This window comes from Hippopotamus amphibius, chromosome 8 (assembly GCF_030028045.1).
Source record: "Hippopotamus amphibius kiboko isolate mHipAmp2 chromosome 8, mHipAmp2.hap2, whole genome shotgun sequence".
NCBI lineage: Eukaryota > Metazoa > Chordata > Mammalia > Artiodactyla > Hippopotamidae > Hippopotamus > Hippopotamus amphibius.
In genome coordinates, this window is record NC_080193.1 from 83,076,787 (window position 1) to 83,097,590 (window position 20,804).

Below are 20,804 nucleotides of genomic sequence, written 5' to 3' on the forward strand. Positions count from 1 at the left end.
AAGATAGTATAACCTGGGCCTTAATTACCCGTGATAATAATAGCCAACAGGTTTTGAGTCTCTGTGCTGAGTACTGCTTCAGGGCTTTTAAAAATGTATTAATCATCTAAATTTCATAGTAGCCCAAGGAGGAAATATTATTTTTATCCTCATTTTACAGATGAGGAACTCTAGACACAAACAGTCCAGTCCTTGCCCCAAAAGACACAAAATACAGCCAGTAAAATGTTAGCGAGGGCCCCAGAACATATATTCTTATATTACAAAGAAACTGAGCCACGTGACACTACAACCAATACAGAAATATTGGTTGTTAATATAGTCTAATGATTATGGAAACAGAGGTTCAATCAGCATACAGATTATAAACTCCCATCCAAGACTTGCAGTCTCTTATATTTGAATCAGAGTTCCTCCCAGTCTTACCTTATTAACAAAATTCTTGATCTATTTTTAGCTTCAGTATTTACACAGATATTGCTTCAAGCAACATCCTTGTTTCTTAAGCTCTGTTTTATTAGCAAATACCAGAAAACAAAACAAGAAACTATGATGTTTCCAATGGGGCATTTCAAGCAAGCAGGGGGTGAAAGCACAACACTGGTAAATCTAGTTATCAGGATTAAGTTAATTTAGGGAAAATTCAACCTTATAGTGAACAAATCAAAAAGTATATCTCAGTACATTTATTCAAAAAAAAGTATAAAAAATCCCCCAGTTTCCAGATGCTACAAAACTATTACACCCCAGCTTTTTTAAAAGGCATTAAAAAATAAACTTAAAAAGTGTTACTACCCCAGCTTCCACATGTAGATACCCATCCCAACAACAGGTTCTTATTTAAAATGAGATTTCAGACTTTAGTGGAAACTCACATATTCCTCTTCAGGGTCAGAAATCCCAGTATAACATCAATTGGGCAAAGAGGTAAATTAGGAAGTAAAATTCATAATAAGTGAAAAGCAAAACTGATGAATCAAACCAGACTTTCTGACTACGATGCCATACATTTGTTCCCCCCAAATTATCATCAAACTGGAATCAAAGACAAACATTTTGGCTTTCAAAACCTATCCTACTCTTGTAATGGTAAAAATGGTTTGGCCAGGTAAGGATAGGTTTCTATTATCCTATCTTCTATTTAACACCATTTACCAAAATATTGCCTTGCGTTAGGGGAGTTATTATTTCAGTAGCAACGAAAACGAAATTTTAACACTAATCAGCTCTGGGTCCCTCAGAAAATATCAGTGAATCAAGAACTTATGCAGTTTAAGGAAATTCTGTGGCTTGCCACCCCTCAATCCTGACAGCTGGAGTGTGCATATCCAATCTGAATACTTTGTTAGGCATACAGGAAATTAATTTCTGACACTGCAGGTAACACCTGCACAAACTCTTCTTTCAACTTTCTGGCTTCTGGTCAAGTACCCATCCCTAGTCCCCATGCCCTAGAAAAACACAGGAACCAGTTCTAGGACGTGGTTATCCACCTAGCACCCCACGCTCCACCCCGAGACTACCCTCCTCCCACCCTAGCCCAGCCTAGCCCAGCCCAGCCCAGCCCGGCCGGCCCAGCCCACGGGAGCCGGACCCAGCCTACCACAGTCCTGCTCCGGCTCTCCGAACTTCCCCCGCCCACTCCGTCCACGTGACAGGACCCCGCCCCCCGCGCCGCGCTCCACCAATCAGCAGCCACCTCGCCCGGATCTATTCTCCAACGCTCCCCTTTCAAAAAGTCAGCTTACTTCTCCCGCCTCAGTTCCGCCCCTTTCCTACCTCCCCGCCCCGCTGGCCCCGCCCACCTCCCCAACTCCCCATTTCCCTCCTCCCTTCCCGTTGCCCCCTCCCACTCCCAGGCTTCGCCCCGCCCCACCCGAGTCAGCGCGCTCGCCCTCTTCTCGCGAGATCTGAGCGTATTTTCCCCCCCCAACCCCCCCCACCGCGGCCTCCCGCCTCCCCCTCCCGTCCTCCCACCCCCCTCCCCGCAATCTCTCCACTCTCCGGCTCTCCTCCCTCCCTCCTCCCCCCTCCACCCTCTGGGCCGGATCTCGTCTCGCTGAGGCGGAGGAGGAGAAGGAGGAGGAGGAGGACGTTCGGCCTGCGCAGTGAGATGTTTGTCCGTCGCCGCCGCCGCCGCCATCGCGGAGGAGCGCGATAAAGGGAGCCGAGCCGGGCGTGAGGGGGATCCCGCGGAGCCGCCGCGCCAGCGCAGCCCCCCAGCCGAGCCCGAGCCGCCGGAGCCCGAGCCGCCGCCGCCCCCGCCGCGGCCGCCCCGGGGCCGGCCAGCTCCCCAGCCCAGCCCGGGGGCCGCGCCGCCGCCGCCGCCCCCAGCGTCGCCCCTCGCCTGCCCGCCCGCCTTAAATGTGACACCGGCGCCTCGGAGTGCGACCCGAAGCCGCCGCCGGGGAGGGGACGAGCACCATGTCGAATCTGAGCAAAGGCACGGGCAGCCGGAAGGACACCAAGATGCGGATCCGGGCCTTTCCGGTGAGTCTCTTCTCGGCGCCTGGGACCCCGGGTCGGGGGCCCGGCCGAGAGCCGCACGCGAGGCCCGGGCTGAACTCCCCCAACAGGCCGCAGGCCCGGCCTCCCCTCCCCCACGCCGCCGGCCGCGGGGCGCGAGCCTTCCCGGCAACGGGGCGGCGCGGGGTGCCGGCGCGGCCGCCCTCCTGGGCTGCTCCCCGCGCCCGGCGCCCGAGCGCGGCGCCGCGCCCCCGCCCCGGAGCTGCGCCTCCGGTCGCCCCGCGGGCGTCGGCTGCGGCCGGGGCCCCTTCGCGGGTCCCAGCACCTCCCCACGCTCCTGGGGTGTAGGCCCAGCCCCAGGCTCTCCGCTCCCGCTGGGTTCCCGGTACTCCCAGCCCTGCGGGGATGGGGACTGTCGAAGTCCTCCCTGTATGGGGCGTGTGTAACTTTTCACGTGGGGTTTCGCTGCGGTTGAGAAAATCAGCCAGCCTAAAAGATGGCCAGCCACACGGTGAGGGGGACTGTCCTCTCCCGCTCTTCCTCCCCTCCGGAAGGGCTATGCCATCCACCTACCCCCACGCAGTGGCAGTGGTTCCACGTAATGCTCCACAGACATATACTAACAACGTCCTGTGTGTTTACAGCATCTTTTATCCACAAGCTTCCAAAGCACTCTACAAACTCTCTTGTGCAGGAATTGCCTTGCCACTCAAGGGGAAATAAGAGAAAACAAATTGGACGCTTGGTTCTCCATTTCTTAGCTGTGGAAGCCCAAAAGAATGAGTAGTCACCACCCTGAGTTGCTTTACTCTAGGTTTTAGTGACAGCAAACGTATTCTGTTTAGAAACTTTTTTTTTTTAGTGTTACGTTGAGTCATACCCTTGCGGTGTTTAGTACATAGAGTATAACTTTGGATGTCATATCTGATTCAGATAGCCAGTGGCAAGCCAGTGTGCTGTTGGAACAGAGAAACAGGACATACTTGCTCATGTCGCTACAGTAACAGGTATACGTCAGGATAGACAAACTAGCAATTGAACAGAAGATTTTAAAACGGTAAAACTAGAGAAAGATCTTGAGTTTCCTTTCTTAGAATCACAAACACATCATATCGTGTGGAGGGGGAGAAGAGAGGGTTTGTAGTCACTTTATGAAGCATGCTTTTTCTAAAGTGTAGTTTGCATTTTGGAGGAAAGACATTAATATAATTGTCCTAGTTGAGTAAGAAACCAACCCAGAGAACTTGAAGACCTCTCTGAATTCTTAAAATTTAGGAGGAAAAAATACACCTGATGCAGAATTCTGAAATTGTAATAACATAAGTATTAATGTCAACGTGAAGAGTTTTCAGGTTTCATGTAAATAAAGGTAGGGTATACTCAGCAGAATTAAGTGTTTTGATGCTTATTAAAGGGTTTTGTATTTTTGAAGTTTTTTTTTTCCTAAGCAATCGTGAGAAAGTACAAAGAGAGAAATGTTGACAGAAGGGCACTAATGAACTTCACGTCCACGTTTTCCCTTACAGTGAAACAATGAACTGAGTTCATGAATTTGTGAGCAATGTTAGTTTTCCTACTAAATCAGTTCTGAATATTTTTAGCAGAATCTAGTATTCAGAATTTTGAATAGTTTTATACAATTTTTTAAGAAAAGTTTGCTCTTCTTGAAGTCTGAGTTCTAATTCAGATTACTACTACAATGTGGAATAGCTCACATTTGACATCAACTCACTTTTGTGGATATTCTGATTAACCAGTTGTACCTTGATATGCAATCAACTCTTTGATCTCTTGGTTTGCTTGATCCTACCTGTTCTTCCATTCCGACATTCATTCAAATACTACTGAAGACTGTGTGCCTGGCACTCTTCTAGGATCTTGGAATATATCAGTATAGCTTGAAAGACCAATATCCTTCCTTTCTGGATCTTGTATTTTTGGGAGGAAGTGGTGGAAGAGAATTTCCTTATTCATTTAGCTGAAGACTATGATAGTATGTGACAGGTTACCACGTAGTACTGAAACTGATTTTTTTATTATGGTTATGAGCTAATTTAGACCCTTTCTGTCTGTAACTTGTTGCCCTCTAAGTTTTTCTAAAATCCTTGTTTTTAAGTGGCTAGGGTTTGATATTCAGTACCTAATATCTGCTAATTTTTAAAAGCATAATTTTTTTTATTATTTCATAAGTATTAACATCACTCATAAGTAGTTCCTACTGAAAAGAACCACTGTATTTTTTAACATGTGAATTTTGAAGTCATGGTTCCTTGAATCTTCATTAAGGATGGATACAGATCTCAATGGTGTGGTATTTCACAGATTTATGAGTACTTATAGAGCGTCTGAATTTTTTTTTCTTCCAGGTTAGCAGTCTTTTACATAACTATAGTCTGAGTGGATTGCTAGTCAGAGTAGTAAATGCGTATTATTCCTTACAGAAAATGTTGTGTTTATGTGTACTTGTGTGTGCACACTCAAAATTATTGTATTTTGTATTACCACTTGAGATAGTTATTCTAAGGGAAATTGTAGTGTAACCAAAGGCCTCAAGTGCTCGTTTCAGAGTGTTCTGTAAAATTGATGTGCAAAAACTATAAAAATGTGTTTTGGGATTGTTTTGTTTTCATTGCAAAATAGTAAGTGAAGGTACAGAATATTTTGTAAATGTGTAGATGTACTCCAGCTGTAGTCCCATCAGTAAAATCAGGTTCTGAGAAAGTGGTTCTTTTTTAAGATGGAAACAGTGAGGAACTTTCTGTATTTACAGATTGGTGATGGAGGAAATATTTATTCCAGTTTGTAAATTTTCTTGCAGTGGACAAAATATATATCATTTCATATCTCTTGGGGTTTTTTGGTACCCAAAGTAACAGCAAGGGCCACAAAACATTTTTAAGAAAGGAGGCTATAGTCGGGAAACTCCTGGAAACTATATGGATTTGGACCAAAGAACGCTGCCCCAAGAAATTCCCACTCTTCTTTCCATGCAGTTGCCGTGTGTCTCACTCCTGAGCTTTTATTCCACTATGTAGGATTAGTTGCTGTCAGGTGAACCTTTTGTCTTTATCTTTGAAAAGCTATTCCTCACCATCTGTGCTTGTCCAGTGTTTGTCCACATGAGCTTGAAGAGCTTGATTGGATTGGAGGGGTTATGGTTGGAAATACTGGTCTCTCTGATTTGCCTTTCTTGGCTTAGCCTTCAGAGTTTAGGAGATGTATTATGAAAGTGATAAGTCTTTAGAATGTGGTCTGGAAATGGTCTCAGTTATTGGTTTATGGAAGCATGCTAAATCATGATAACAAATCTTTGGTTGTGATGTCTGCTCCATAATTCTAGATGAGCTTCACAGAGCACCACCTGTGTGGCATGGACAGTTAATGATGTAGAAGTTATTGTTAGATGGAACCCACAGAATGACTGACATTAGAAAGAGATGAATTTTAAGATCATTTGTGATGTACTTAAATACTTAAGAGCACAAAAATTTAATGACAAATGGGGACAGTCAATGTTTTTGTTTTTCCTAGCTATAGTGATATTTGCTAGATTTGGAGGAACAGCTTTGATCTTCAAAATAGGTTTCTCTTACTTAGGGAACATAGTTGTTGCCTAGAACTGCCTGGACTGCACATGCAGAAAGGCTGACTAATGGTTTTGCAAATCACACTGGATGGGGAATTAACTATGAGTTTTTTGTTCTCTAGTATTTTCTTGTAGAGATGTTACGGAGTAAGATATGGCATTCATTAAAGTGTTGTTTTCACTTAGACTGATCTTGTTCTATTTAATTGTTTTAGGACAGTCAAATGTGTGGTAGCTGTTAGTACCTCTCAAGCTTTAGAAGTTTAAAAATGAAAGGATAAATAGTTTTCTATAAAGTGTCTATTTTGCGTTATCTCCCTAGAAAGCAGTTCAGAGGAACGAAGAAAATTATTACTACCAAATTATTAGTACCAAAGTTACTGAATTTGAAACAATTTTAGTAGTATAAAATATAATGTGAGGATTTGGTCTTTTAAATAATACTGTAGTCACAAGGTCAATTCATTCAAACAAAATAGAGAAAATTTCACTTGTTTATACATCATTCATTAACTGTATTTAAGTAATAATAGCATTTATCTATTTCAACAAGATTATGTAATTAAGACTAGAAAAAGTAGTAGGTCTTCCCTTTGTGTTTTAAATTGAGAGATCTGAGAGAGAATTTTTTGCTGTTATTTTTACTTGAGATTATCTGGGTGTTAACAGTTTTTAAGGTTTTCATAAAAGTTACTGTACAATTTGTAGTTTTAAATAATGGAACTTTGTCCATTGTAAATTCAGCAAAAAGTAAAGGTGCTACTAGTAGGAAATCACAGAGATAAAACACGAACTACAGTTAGTGTCTCTCAGTGTATTGTGAAAACTATTCAGTTGTAGTCTGTCAAAGCTTTGAATTCATTTTAGTAGTTTTGCTAATTATAAAAGTGATGCATATTTATGATAGAGAACTTAATAACTATCTAAACTTAAAAGTAAGGAAATATCACCAGTAACCCTAACACTTGGACATAAACCATATTAACATTTTAATGTGTTTCCCTTTAATTTTTCATACATTTGTAAGCACACAGTAAAATCTTTTTATAAGGTATGATCTTTTTATATGCTGCCTTTAAAAAAATAGTATCTTACTGTACATTTATTTATATCAAAAACATGATTTTGAATGACTGTGTATTCTCAGCAGTACCTTGACTTATCCATTTCTCTACTGAGAGGTATTTTGATTGATTCCAATGAATCCATATTTTCTGTATTATAAGGAATGCAGCTGTGACTGTTTAGGCACATAAATATTTGAACCCATCCATGATTATGGAATTACTGGGCTCAGCATAATTGATACATATTACCAAATTGAACTCTGAAAAGATAAGAGTAATAATAGTACCACTTACCAAATGCTTATCATGTGCCACACACTGTTCTCTGTGCTTTGCATGTATAAACTAATTTAATTTGCACAACTCTGTGGATTACTACTATTATCATCTTTTTTACAAAAGAGGACTTGAGAGGTTAAGTAATTTACTTAAGGTCACTTTACTTCTAAGTAGCAGAACCAGGATTCTTTCTAACCTAGGCAGTCTGGCTCTAATGTGAATGCTTTGACAATTATTACATCTCTTAAGCTTCTATCAGTTTAACTTGTACCATTTAGCAGTGTCTTAGCTAACATAATATACCTTTAATTTCATAGGTGAAAAAATAGTACTTTAGTGCTTTAATTTGCATTTCCTTGCCTACTTGTAAAACTATGGAAAGTCTGTAGGGAATTTTCATTTAGTTTTGTGTTAGAGTATTCAACATATGTTTTAGAAGTATGACTAAAAAGTAGAGCGATTGAGAGCATAATAGTTAAGAGTGTAGGCTCTGGACTGTCAGAGTTTGAATGTCAGCTCCATCTCTTCCTGGTTGTGTTATCTTTAACAAGTTATTTAACGACTTCTTGCCTCAGTTTTCTTCTCTGCAAGATGAGAACATTATAGGACCTATCTTACAGGGTTGTTGTGAGATAAAGAAAAGAAAACAGTGGAACAGGACCTAGCACATAGTTAACTATTGTTACACTAACATTTAGCCATGATTACGCCACAATTTATGTATTAAAATTGAATGTTATTTTTGCTAGCTCTTTTATTTACTATATAGTTATTTTAGAGATGCTGCCATTTTTTGGTCTTTCATTTTTAGAACTTACATTTTGAAAAGCTTACAGAATCAATTTGTGAACTAGACTAAGAAATCAGTCTTAAAGGATATAGGTTTGGTAACCAGTGGGATGCTTCAAGAGAATGCCACTGGCTCTTGGGGGGCAAGGAGTAGCCTCGGAAGAGAAGTTCCTGTAGTGATTATCACATGATCATTGGAGTAGGTATGTAACCTTCCTGGGGTAACTTTGTTGAAGGAGTAAATATTCACATGGTGTGTACATTCTAATATGTACATAAAGTATTTACCTAAAAATACATTTTGTTTTTATTTTCTTCCACCCTCTTTTTTGTTTCATCCATAAACTAGGTTGTAGTCCCTGCCCAAAACATACCAGACACCCTTTTGAACCTCAGAGTATTTAGCATAGTGTTAGACACAGTGTGAGTGGTTAGTGAATGATTGGTTAAATGAGAAACTAGTCCTTTAAGCCAAACCATAGTAATTGATTACTTAGGTAAGTCGCTGCAGGTAATGCTCTGAAATGTTTGAACTCTTTTCAACTATAAGTGAAGCCTTAATTTGTAGGTCATTAATGATCACGTGGCACTTCCCTTAAAGGTTAGTCAGTGTAGTCTCCTGAAACAATAATGACTTGAAAGTAAAGGTAGTACGTATTGGCAGTAACCTTGGATTGCGTGTTAGAAGACTTAATCTCTGGCCTTGTCTTGTTTACTAGCGGTACCCTATGTTTCACTCCCTCCCCCAGGACACCTTCTTCCCAGCCTGTTAACTACATGGTAATCCCCTACTTCCATTGCAGGCTGACTACCCTGTATCATCAGCCTGTTCTGGGAATAATTTACCTTCTTTTATCTGAAATTTACCTTTGCCCTGAGGATACGGGCTTCTCTTCTTGAATTGAGATGTCTTTTTCCCTTATAATTCTTGAATCATTGGGTCCAGGTGCCGTTTATCGCCACATCTATGATCCTCTGTGGCTTGGGCCCTTGAGAACTATTGTTTTGAATGCTTCTTGTGACCATCTCTGAACTTCTTTACACATGCTCTCTCAGTCACTGAAGACTTTAGTACCTTCTTCACAGACATTCTCTCTAGTTTAAATCGTAACTTTTTCCAATTAAAAGACTCTGTGGGCAGAGTCATTCGTTTATTCATTTTAAAGTTTATTTATTGTGTGTTTCTACTAGAGGTCTGGCATTAAATATACAGTGATAATTGAACAGATCTGGCCTCTTCTGTATTACAGTGATCTTCACTCTCTCTTGGAGTTTGTCATCCCGCTACTTTAGAAATCTTAAACTTCAATATTACATTCTATCCTAACTCCTTCATTTATTAGATATAGGACTTGAGCAAATCACTTAACCTCTGCCTCATATGGTGGTTGTAAGGGCAGAGTTAATACATACAAAGCTCTTAATGTCTGGCCCAGTAAGCATTATAAGTAAGTGCAAGCTTTTATTATTTAATTATCCTATCCTACTTATTGTTTGTTTCCTTCTCACGTTAAATGTGCTCTTGGATCTTAAGAAGACCCCTTTCATTCTCCCAAGCTGTGGTGCCTGTTACTAGTTGCCCCTCTTTCCTACTTCCTCCCCAGAGCAAGGCCAGAAACATTAGCAAAAAGCATTTTAAACCATTCCACTCATCCGCCTTCACTGCTCATATTGTGCACTCCTGGAGAAAATTTCAAGACTGTGGTCTCTAACCTGGCTAGACTCTCAGTGCCTCTGGGCAGTATTTTTGTGTCCCTGGTAAACTCCTTCTCCTGTTTCCTGCATGAGCTATTTCAGACTTTAATCACTGTCCTTAAGCTCTTTATTGAGAATTCTCTTATCTCTCCTCTTCAGGAAACTTAACTGCTAAAGTTATCTTGTGTAAGTTCCTCAGCTTGCTTCTCTTTCATTTATGTTCATTAATCAGTATCTTTACTCATTCTGAACTCCTTTCCTCAGGTCTCAGAGAAGGAAGATATTCCTTTTTCTGTCTTCTCTACAGTGGTAACTACCATACCATCTCCTTTCATAGGCAAAAACCTTCAAAGAATAGTCAGTATCGCCTTTATTAGAACATGACTTTCTTTAGAGGAGGCAGCAGGTCTTTTTGTGTTGATCTTTGTGGGTGCTGCACAGTTAGTAGCCAACAGTGTTGAATGAACTGACTCTTTAGTCTGTTCCCTCACCTTCAAGATGGGAACTGTAGCAATCTTTCCCACAAATTAATTGTGAGGCTTAAAAGGAAAAATGTTAGAAAGTGCTTTCTAATAAACAGTGGCATCACTGAGACAGTTAAAATGATTTTCTAATCATAAAGTTGGTACTTTCAAGTAAAAGTATGTTTCATGTAGGACAGTTATTTTCAAGCTCTAATAGGGTCTCCAGGACCCAGGAGGCCTAGGAGGAGTGGAGTAGGTATCTTCAAAAATCTCCCTCTCTAGTCATTTAGAGTAGTTTGTACGTTGTTCTTTGTGTAGAGGATTTCATCTTTAAAAGTTCTCTAAATATTACTTTAAAATCACTGTGATTAATCCAGCCTTTTTAAATTTGAGGAGAGTCCTACTTTCCCAAGTTAATGCCATTAATGGGAAATCGGAACTGATCCTGTAGTTGCCTTAACTGCTAATCCAGAGCTTTTGCTACTAGAAAGCATTCCTTCTTTATTTTTTTAAGTCACTTTTAAAGTTGAAAATATAATTAAGTAAAATTTCTTAATTTGACTTCCATTTATTTAGTGATCATTGAGAAAGGAATGGACCTGAGATTGCTCTTTAGATGAGAAAGGTTACTGCTAAGCAAATGAACAAAGACTTCAAAGGGATATCTTTTACCTACTTTAAGAAAATACAAGATTCCTTAGAGATGCTTTTCTGGAAAAGCAAGCCATCATTGCTAAGGGGAATGCTTTAACATACTGATTGCAAGTCATTCTTATCTAAAGCAGCTCTTAACTGAGCAACACTTAGCCTCTTATGTTTGCTCTATCCTCTTGAAAGTAATCATGAAAAATTTTCCCCCTCTCCTTTTCAATTTATTAATAGTATGAGAAGTTGCTTTATAAGATTAGTAACTACAATTTGTTGAATATCTACATTGTGTTAGGCTCTGTTTTAGGCTCTTTGGACCATAATTATCTCAAACCCTTGCAACAATCTTTAGGTGTAACTTCTGTTTTAAATCTGTGCTGGAGCTCAGAGAGACATAGTAAAATATGTGTATTACATATATACCTATGGAAAGGAGAGTTGAGATTCAGATCCCAGGTGTATCTGACTCAGAAATTCATGTTCTCTCCATTACACCACACTGCCTTAATTATAGTCCGTTAAGAATTTGCTAGATTCTGAAATATTTACTTTCATAATAGGAATATATTAGAAAGTTAATTCTAAGCTTGTCATTTACATGATTACCCAGGGACGGATCCTGGGCCCCTGAAGCTTATACACTGCAGTACTCTTAATAAAAAGAAATCGGGGGGGGGACTTGAGGGGGGGGGAGTCAAGGAAGGGAGGGAATACGGGGATATGTGTATAAAAACAGATGATTGAACCTGATGTACCCCCCCCAAAAAAAAAAATTAAATTAAAAAAAAAAAAAAAGAAATCAGGAGAGATAGGATTAAGATGGCGCTCACTCCCTCTTGCAAGAGCACCAGAGTTACAACTAACTACTGAACAGTCATTGACAGAAAGACACTGGAACTCACCAAAAAAGACACCCCACATCCAGAGACAGAGGAGAAGCCGCAATGAGATGGTAGGAGGGGCGCAATCGCGTTAAAATCAAATCCCATAAATGCTGGGTGGGTGACTCACAAACTGGAGAACAGTTATACTGCAGAAGTCCACCTGCTAAAGTGAGGGTTCTGAGCCCCACATCAGGCTTCCCAACCTGGGAGTCCAGCAACGGAAGGAGGAATCCCAGAGAATTAGACTCTGAAAGCCAGTGGGATTTGATTGCAGGACCTCCACAGGACTGGGGGAAACAGAGACTCCACTCTTGGAGGGCACACAAAAAAATGTGCTCACCAGGACCCAGGGAGAAGGAGCAGTGACCCCATAGGAGACTGAACCAGACCTACGTGCTCGTGTTGGAGGGTTGCCTGCAGAGGTGGGGGGGGCAGCTGTGGCTCACCGAGGAGGCAGCAGCACTGGCAGCAGGGGTTTTGGAAAGTGCTTATTGGTGTGAGCCCTCCCAGAGTCCACCATTAGCCCCACCAAAGAGCCTGTGGGCTCTAGCACTAGGTGGCCTCAGGCCAAACAACCAACAAGGTGTGAACACAGCCCCACCCATTAGCAGACAAGCAGATTAAAGTTTTACTGAGCTCCTCCCACCAAATCAGATTAAAGCTTTACTGAGCTCCACCCACCCAGGCCTACCCACCATCCATCCCTCCCATCAGGAAGCACACCAGAGGCTCCTAGATAGCTTCCTCCACAAGAGGGCAGACAGCAGTATCAAGCAGTATCAGCAGTATTTCGTCTTCTGGAACTGAAAACCACAGCCACAGAAAGAGAAAATGAAAAAGCAGAGGACTTTGTACCAGATGAAGGGACAGGATAAAGCCCCAGAAAAACAACTAAATGAAGAGGAGATAGGCATGCTTCCAGAAAAAGAATTCAGAATAATGATAGTGAAGATGATCCAGGACTTTGAAAAAAGACTGGATGCAAACATCAGAAAGTTTACCAAAGACCTAGAAGAGTTAAAGAGCAAATAAACAGAGATATGCAACACAATAATGGAAATGAAAAATACACTGGAAGGAACCAATAGCAGATTAACTGAGGCAGAAGGGCGAATAAGTGACCTGGAAGACAGAATGGGGAAAATCACTGATGCAGAAAAGAATAAAGAAAAAAGAATGAAAAGAACTGAAGACAGCCTAAGAGACCTCTGGGACAATGTTAAACGCACCAACATTCGCATTATAGGGGTCCCAGAAGGAGATGAGAGAGAGAAAGGACCTGAGAAAATATTGGAAGAGATTCTAGTTGAAAACTTCCCTAACATGGGAAAGGAAATAGCTCCTCAAGTGCAGAAAGCACAGAGAGTCCCAGGCAGGATAAATCCAAGGAGAAACACGCCAACATATATTAGTCAAGTTGACAAAAATTAAAGACAGAGAAATGTTATTAAAAGCAACAAGGGAAAAACAACAAATAACATACAAGGGAACTCCCATAAGGGTAACAGCTGATTTCTCAGCAGAAACTCTGCAAGCCAGAAGGGAGTGGCATGATATATTTCAAGTGATGAAAGGGAAGCACCTACAACCAAGAATACTCTACCCAGCAAGGATCTCATTCAGATTCGATGGAGAAATCAAAAGCTTTACAGACAAGCAACAGCTAAGAGAATTCAGCACCACCGAACCAGCCCTACAACAAATGCTAAAGGAACTTCTCTAAGCGGAAAACAGAAGAAAAGGACCTACAAAAACAACAACAAAACAATTAAGAAAATGGTAATAGGAACATACATATCGACAATTACCTTGAATGTAAATGGACTAAATGCACCAACCAGAAGACACAGACTGGCTGAATGGATACAAAAACAAAACCCATATATATGCTGTCTCCAAGAGACCCACTTCAGACCTAGGAATACATACAGATGGAAAGTGAGGGGATGGAAAAAGATATTCCATGCAAATGAAAATCAAAAGAAAGCTGGAGTAGCAATACTCGTATCAGATAAAATAGACTTTAAAGTAAAAAATATTACAAGAGACAAGAAAGGACATTACATAAAGATCAAGGGATCCATCCAAGAAGAGGAGATAACAATTATAAATATGTATGCACCCAATATAGGAACACCTCAATCCATAAGGCAAATGCTAACAACTATGAAAGAGGAAATGCAAGGCAGAAATAGAGACACAGGTGTAGAGAACAAACACATGGACACCAAGTGGGGAAAGCAGGGAGGGTTGGGGGGGAATGAATTGGGAGATTGGGATACCAAATTGTACACTCTAAATATATGCTGTTTATTGTCTGTTAACTGTATCTCAATAAAAGTTCTTAAAAAAGAAATCAGAATTAGTTTCTAGGTCTTGGAAGGAGCTTTTCCAAGCTTAAACCTCATTAGATTCAAAGTATATGCACCTCTCATAATAGAATACAAGTTATAAAAACTTTGAGTCAATGGAAGGCTATGTTGTTCAGTAAAATTTGAGTATATAAATTGCTTAATGGGGTCCTAGTATGTATTGACTTGAATAAAGCAGTCAAAATCATAACCAATAGTAAAGATGTATTAGTTGAAGTATTTCTAAGTTAACACTTTTCAAGTTAAACACTGATAGTACACATTTTTTAATTTTTTTCAGTTATTAGGCGTTTTTCTTGTTAAATATGTTTAGAAAAATGTGATTCCTTGAAGTTAACATGTTTAAATACTTTAATACAATCTTTAAATTTTTTTTGTCTTACAGAATATACTAAGAAGTAATAGGTTAAACAATGAAATGAATTTTGAAGTACAAAGATCAGATACTTTAAAATAATTCACTTTTTTTCATGGTATATGCAAATGAGACATGAAAGAAGTGTATTATTTTGATGAACGTTATCACTAGCCAAATAAACAAGTATTTTATTTGCTCCTATTTGTTTTCATATTTTAATTTTTAAAAGCTGGAAAGGACTTTAGAGAGAATCTGTTCTAATCGTATTTAATAGATGGAGAAGAGGAGAACTGGAGAGGCTAATTTCCCTAGAGCATACTCAATGACTTGAATTTATGGAAGAACCGTGAATAGAAGCCTGACTTCTGGTTAAAAGCTCTTTTCTTTAGACCAAACTGAAACAAGCATATAGCCTTAATAATTCAGTGTTAATATTAGCCTGTTAATTATAAATCGATTTCTTAATATCAAACACTCAGGTGATTTGAGTTGACATGGTGTAACAGAAAGGTCATTAGTTCAGGACAAGTGGATTCCTTCATTGCTCTAAGTAGCTGAGTGATCTTGGATAAGCTACTTAGCTTCAGTTTCTTCATTTGTAAAATGAAGACAATTTAATTTGGGGTTTCCTTAGGCTCATTTCTGCTCTTAAAATTTTAGTCTAGAAACTGAATGCTGGTGTGCTCTCCTTTGCTCTAAAACATTGGTGATATTGCCGATGTCACCAATCTTTTCAGCCTTAGAATTTTCTTTAGAATAAGAATGGTGTATTCAATGGTGATGATTAAATGCTAATAAGCAGTGGAAAAGTTAGCTATGTTCTTACATACTTTTTTGTAAGTTGGTAGTATTAGAGAAATTTTGAGATTTGATATCAGATTTTTGTAATAATTTTATGTGACAGGCCTTTTGTTGTCATATCACATTGGGTTTACAGTTAGGTTCATTCAAAGAGCTAACTGTGGTAACTTATACTGTTTTACATGTTTTTTTTTCCCCTCTTTGAAGTGTGTGCAGCTGATTCTGGTGTAAACTAATTTGTTATTGTCCAACAGTTTATACAGCCTTACACATTATCATAGATTTAGGAAAACTGGGTTTACTCATTAAAAAAAAAAAGGCAAGAAGGAAAAAACGTTAGTGACTTAAGCTAAAGAGAAGAAAGTATTGTCATTTTTTTATTAAAATTCATGGTTTTAGATTGTAGGATAGAGATATGGAACTCAAGCATGCACTTAGATATGAAGTATTTTTTGTCTAGCATTACTGCTACTTTGAGATTCCATCCAAAATATATGATTCTTGCTTTTCTGTTATTTTTGTTTTCCAGATGAATGTTTAAAAAGCTAGTTTATACACATGACCCCTTATGTTTGGGATTTAATACTATATTGAAAAATACAGCAAATGTTTTTATTATTTTAAAGTGTTGATTTTATAGATGTAATAACTAATCTTCTTGATAGGGAGAGTCTCTAATTATGTTTGAAGAGTTCTAATCAAGATGAATATTGTATTCTCTGGATAAAAGATGTTTCAGGGCGCCCAGTTAACAGCTCTTTATCAGCAAAAATAGTATCAGTAGGACAGTGACAAACTTCTTGACTCAGTGAGAGTACTTATGGTTGTATCTTGTTTGTTGTGGTCATCATCAGACTATAAAACGTTACATGTACATTTTTTCACATATACAAAAATCACAGATACAGATGAAAGAATATTGTTAGTACTCATAGGTCAGTTGTGACTTAACTGGACTTTAACAGGCTAATCTGAAAGCTTGACTTTGTGTTTGAGAGAAATTGTTCCAGATTTTTAAATTGGTTTTTGAACAGCCTACTCATGGTAAGAACTGAAACGTGGATTATAATAATTGGACCTTCTATTGATGATTTAACTTTCTCATCATAAATGTTACTGTTCTGTAATTTAGTGATATTAGAGGCCAGTTGAATATAGATCAGACTTCATTTGTGATTTCATAGCATTGTTCCAGGCTACTGTGCTTTTCTAATTGATAATCTTTTTCTTTCCTTCCGTGACATCCGTCATTACTTTTGGCAGCACAATTCCAGCACAGAAGGCTGTATGTTTCTTCTATGCAGTAAAGAAAGAAAGAAATTTATTGAGCAAGTGTTGTGTGTCAGACACTTTCACCAACTTTCTTAATTGCCACACAATACCCCACCTTCTCCCATTTCTCTGGTTACAAGCAGATGAGGAAATTGAAGTTTGGAAAGTTAAATAACTTGCCGAAAGTCTGAATGTGTCCCACTGGACTGTTTTCTTCAAAGCTTGGTTCTTTGGCTGTCTTTCTGATGGTTGAGGATGCTTAAAGATTAACTGGTGAATGAATGGGATTATTGCAGACATTGTAAATCATTGTGTACCCATTAGTCATCAAATAAGATTCAGCATTATTAGTGACTAATGGGATTGCATTCAAATCATCTAGGAATCATCACAACATGTATTTAAAAGGATACAACAAAATAAGGGAACAGAGACTTGATATTACTCTAAGGTGCTTACAGTCTGGGAGGGAGCTTCCTTATAAAATTTATGGCTGAGTTGTATTTGTCTAGAATATTGCCATTCCTCAGATATTTGTACCAAAGCAACTTGTTTATTTTTTTCTAGCTGTGTCATTCTGAATTGCCTGGAATTTCAAATTCTCACCCTTTTCCCCCACCCACCCTGTTCTAAATTTCTTGTAGAAAATTATTCACAGGGGACTAAAGACTTCTTGTCCTTTGTATGTAGTGGCTGTGAAGAATATAGTTCTCTTCATTTTAGTTTTAATTGGTTCATACTGTAGTTCTCCAGCTCTCAGTAATTACAGAACCTTCAAGATGTGTAAGTATATAACAGACTGACATCCTTTTAAATACAGCATTTTGAAGGTTATGTTTTTATATCTTTTAAAGTAATGTAGATGAAAAACCAGAGATGTTTGTGAAAGAAAATAAAGATTGTTAGTGTTATTTTTGTTATTGATACTTACGAATGAGGGGATTATAATCCTGGATTGGGGACAGGGAAGTGGGCAAAAGTCACTTAAAAAATAAAGTCTTGATTTGGTTTCTAAGAGGTCTCACTAAACCATGGACATTTAAAGAATACTCATTTATATCTTTCCTTTGAAAAGAAGCTTTTGTTTCTTTTCTTGCCAGATGAATTTACTTTGCTGAACACTTTGTAACTTGAGCTTGTTGGGGAAGGATGCAGTATATGTCTAAAATTAGCAAACTTTAAATGTTTGTGTGTATATGTCTGTATGCATTTTATCATTTTATTGCTTTGCTGAAGCATTGTTACCAAATCCCTTCCTGAGTGTATTTGCAGTTATAGCAACCTCAGTCATTTTCATTAATGGGATTAAAATCCTGCTCAGATAATTTGGAATGTTAGTTTAAAGTGTTAGGGCTTTTAAATGACTGAGTGAAGTGTAGGCTGATGTTTTTAATGGTTAACATTGATGACTTTAGAGTTTAACATTTAGTCCTTTTAACTTTCATTGACAGTTAATGTTGTGTTCTCTATCAAGGATGGATGAGAAATTCACCCATCAATTCATCGTAGCATAATTATTTTGCCACTGTTGTTCACATGTTCCCTTGAGGCCAAGACCAAAGTGTATATGTGTAGGAATCTGCACTTGAAGCCTGTTTCCTTGGCTGTATTGCTTTTGGACTTAGTCAGTTTAGGGAAAGATTGTAGCTTGTGGATCTCCTCCTGAATAGCCTTTTTTATCCACCATTTTCCTCCTGGTTAACATTTATTAATAAGATTAATGATTAAGCAGCCTTCTGGAGCAGTTAGATGAATGGGGAAATCTGGAAATGGTAGTTGATATATGAAATTTGAGTCTTTTGCTTGTACATTATTATACTTTATTTCTGTTTGGAAAAGATATTTGGTTATTTTAAAATTACATTGTTAAATAAGCACATTAAAATATTTTTCCATATCATTGTGCTTAGTAATTCAAATGTTCATATTTTCAAAATTGCATTGGTATAACATAGGTAAAACAATATTCCCTAGACATTTGTTTATGGCCTTCTAAGTAATGCTGAAGAAAAGTGCACAATCCCTTAAGTATCTCATAGTCTAATGGAGAAAAAAAGATACACCAACAAATAATTATGGAGCAGTATAGGAGTGTAGTGATAGATGTAACCTGAGTGTTACGAAAGAGCTGAGAAAGAGTTTGCTTGAGGACATCAGGGAAGGATTTTTGGAGGATTTGACACTTGAGCTGTGTTCAGAGGCTATGTAAAGAGTCAAAGAAGAGGCAGAAGAGGGGTGTATAAAGAAGACATGAGAAGGTGGTGTGTGGAGGAGAAGTGTGACAGTGGACAGGAATAACCATTGATTTAATGTTGCCAGGAATTGAATGTAAGATAGGTAGTAGTGAGTGAAAGATGAACTTAGAGAATAGGCGTGGACTAGATCATGAAGTGTTATGTCCCCTTTTAAAGCACCCCCCCCCCCATAGCTAATGAGAGCTGGGTTTTGAATAGGGGTGTGATGCTCATGTGTTTATTTTAATAATGATTTAGAGAAAGATAAATTCCAAATTCCAAGAGATTATTAGAGTTCTTGTTGGCTGGAAGGCTGTTGCAGTGATCTTGAGGAAAGTTTTAGGGCAGCAGTATTCAGGATGAAAGATTGGGAGCATATTTGAGAAATCTCTTGGGTCTGATGTTGGTAGCACTTGATAATTGGATGAGAGACGAAAGAAGAAACATTAAGGCTTATGCTTCTACCTTGTATAACTAGGTGGTCTGTGTTGCTGCTACTGAATTAGAGAATACAGAAAGATTTGGGTGGGCTTGGAGAGTGAGTTTACCAGAAATTTTGGATGTGATAAGTTTGATACGTGTCTGGAGCATTTGGTTGGGCATGTCCAGCAGGTAGTTGAATACAGTAGTTTAGGCTTTGGGGGAACTCCTGGGCTGGCAGTTTAGATTTGGGAGCAATTAACATGTAAGCCAGTAATTTATCTTTGAGATGTGGACCACACTTGGGAAATCTGATAAGAGCTAGTGACCCACCATCCAGAAGAGAAGTGTACACACATTATATTTGCAAAATTTTATATGCAGTTTTAGGAGGCTCCAGAATCCCTTGCCAGTCTAGAGCCTTGTAAATTTTAGAACCCAGAAGTATACGTAGTAATTGTAACCATGATAATGAATGGAAGTGCATGGAGACCCAATGTAGAGTGAAAAGGAGAACCAGGGACAGAGCTCTGGGCCTTAAAATGATTTAAATGACACTGGAAATATAGGAGATATCAAGTAGGGGAATATTGTTTCTGAAAGAAGGCTACATTTTATGACTTGCATTTAGCGTGGTTGTGCTCTTAAGGTGCTTTTGTTTTGGCTGTTTATTTGCTAAGCCTGAAAAACTATATGTATATGGTTTTGACATTTCAGGCCCATAGATGAGAGTTCAAGAGATTCTATGATTATTAGTCAACATGTGAGGGATTATACAGTAGTCCCTTGGTGTCCTTGGGGGATTGGTTACAGGACCCCTGCAGATACCAAAATCTGAGGATGCTCAAGTTCTTTAAGTAAAATGACATAGTACAGTCAGACCTGTATCAGTGAGTTCCATGGATATGGAGGGCTGACTGTACTGTGCTCTAGGTTAGGCTGAATTCTACTGACATTTGCATTTAATCTTCATGATAATCTTTTGAGATAGATATTGTTATTAAACCCACTTTACAAGTGAGGAAATAAAAGTTGAGAAGAGTTAAGTAATTTTCCCAAGGTTGTATGGTTTGTGAATTTAGCAAAGCTGTGATGCAAAGCCAGGCCTGTAAGATAGAAATATCTATGTTCTCTGCTAATATACCGTACTGTGTTTACCAAGATAATCAGTGATTACACTGTAATATTACTTTACCCTTTTAGCACAGTGGGATGGGAGGTGAGTCCAGTGGTTTGGACTAGATTTGAGAATATGAGTTCTGATTCCAGCTCTTTGATTTTGGGTAAGTCATTTAATCTCTCTGGGTCTGTTTTCTCCTTTGCTTGAACATTTTTTTACCTGAGCAATCACCAGAAGAAACATTTTTGCCCTTTGTCTTCATCTCTATCTGTAAAGCACAAATACTGAGGAAAATACTACAGACCATCTTGGATTTTAAAATAACTCATAATTTATATATGTGAGAAAT

General features: G+C 39.0%; 1 protein-coding gene across 3 annotated transcripts in view; it reads left to right on the top strand.

Annotated features, from left to right (window-relative positions):
- The first annotated feature begins 2,018 nt into the window (after positions 1–2,018).
- The window catches only part of CUL3 (cullin 3), a 94,724-nt gene continuing 75,938 nt past the window's right edge, over positions 2,019–20,804 (top strand). The window contains exon 1 of one of the 3 annotated variants that reach the window (XM_057744059.1): positions 2,019–2,490. In XM_057744059.1, coding sequence (XP_057600042.1) covers positions 2,425–2,490 — 66 coding nt within the window. In that variant the 5' untranslated portion in view covers positions 2,019–2,424. The remainder of the gene's footprint in view (positions 2,491–20,804) is intronic. The other 2 variants (XM_057744060.1, XM_057744063.1) reach the window with 2 other exon arrangements.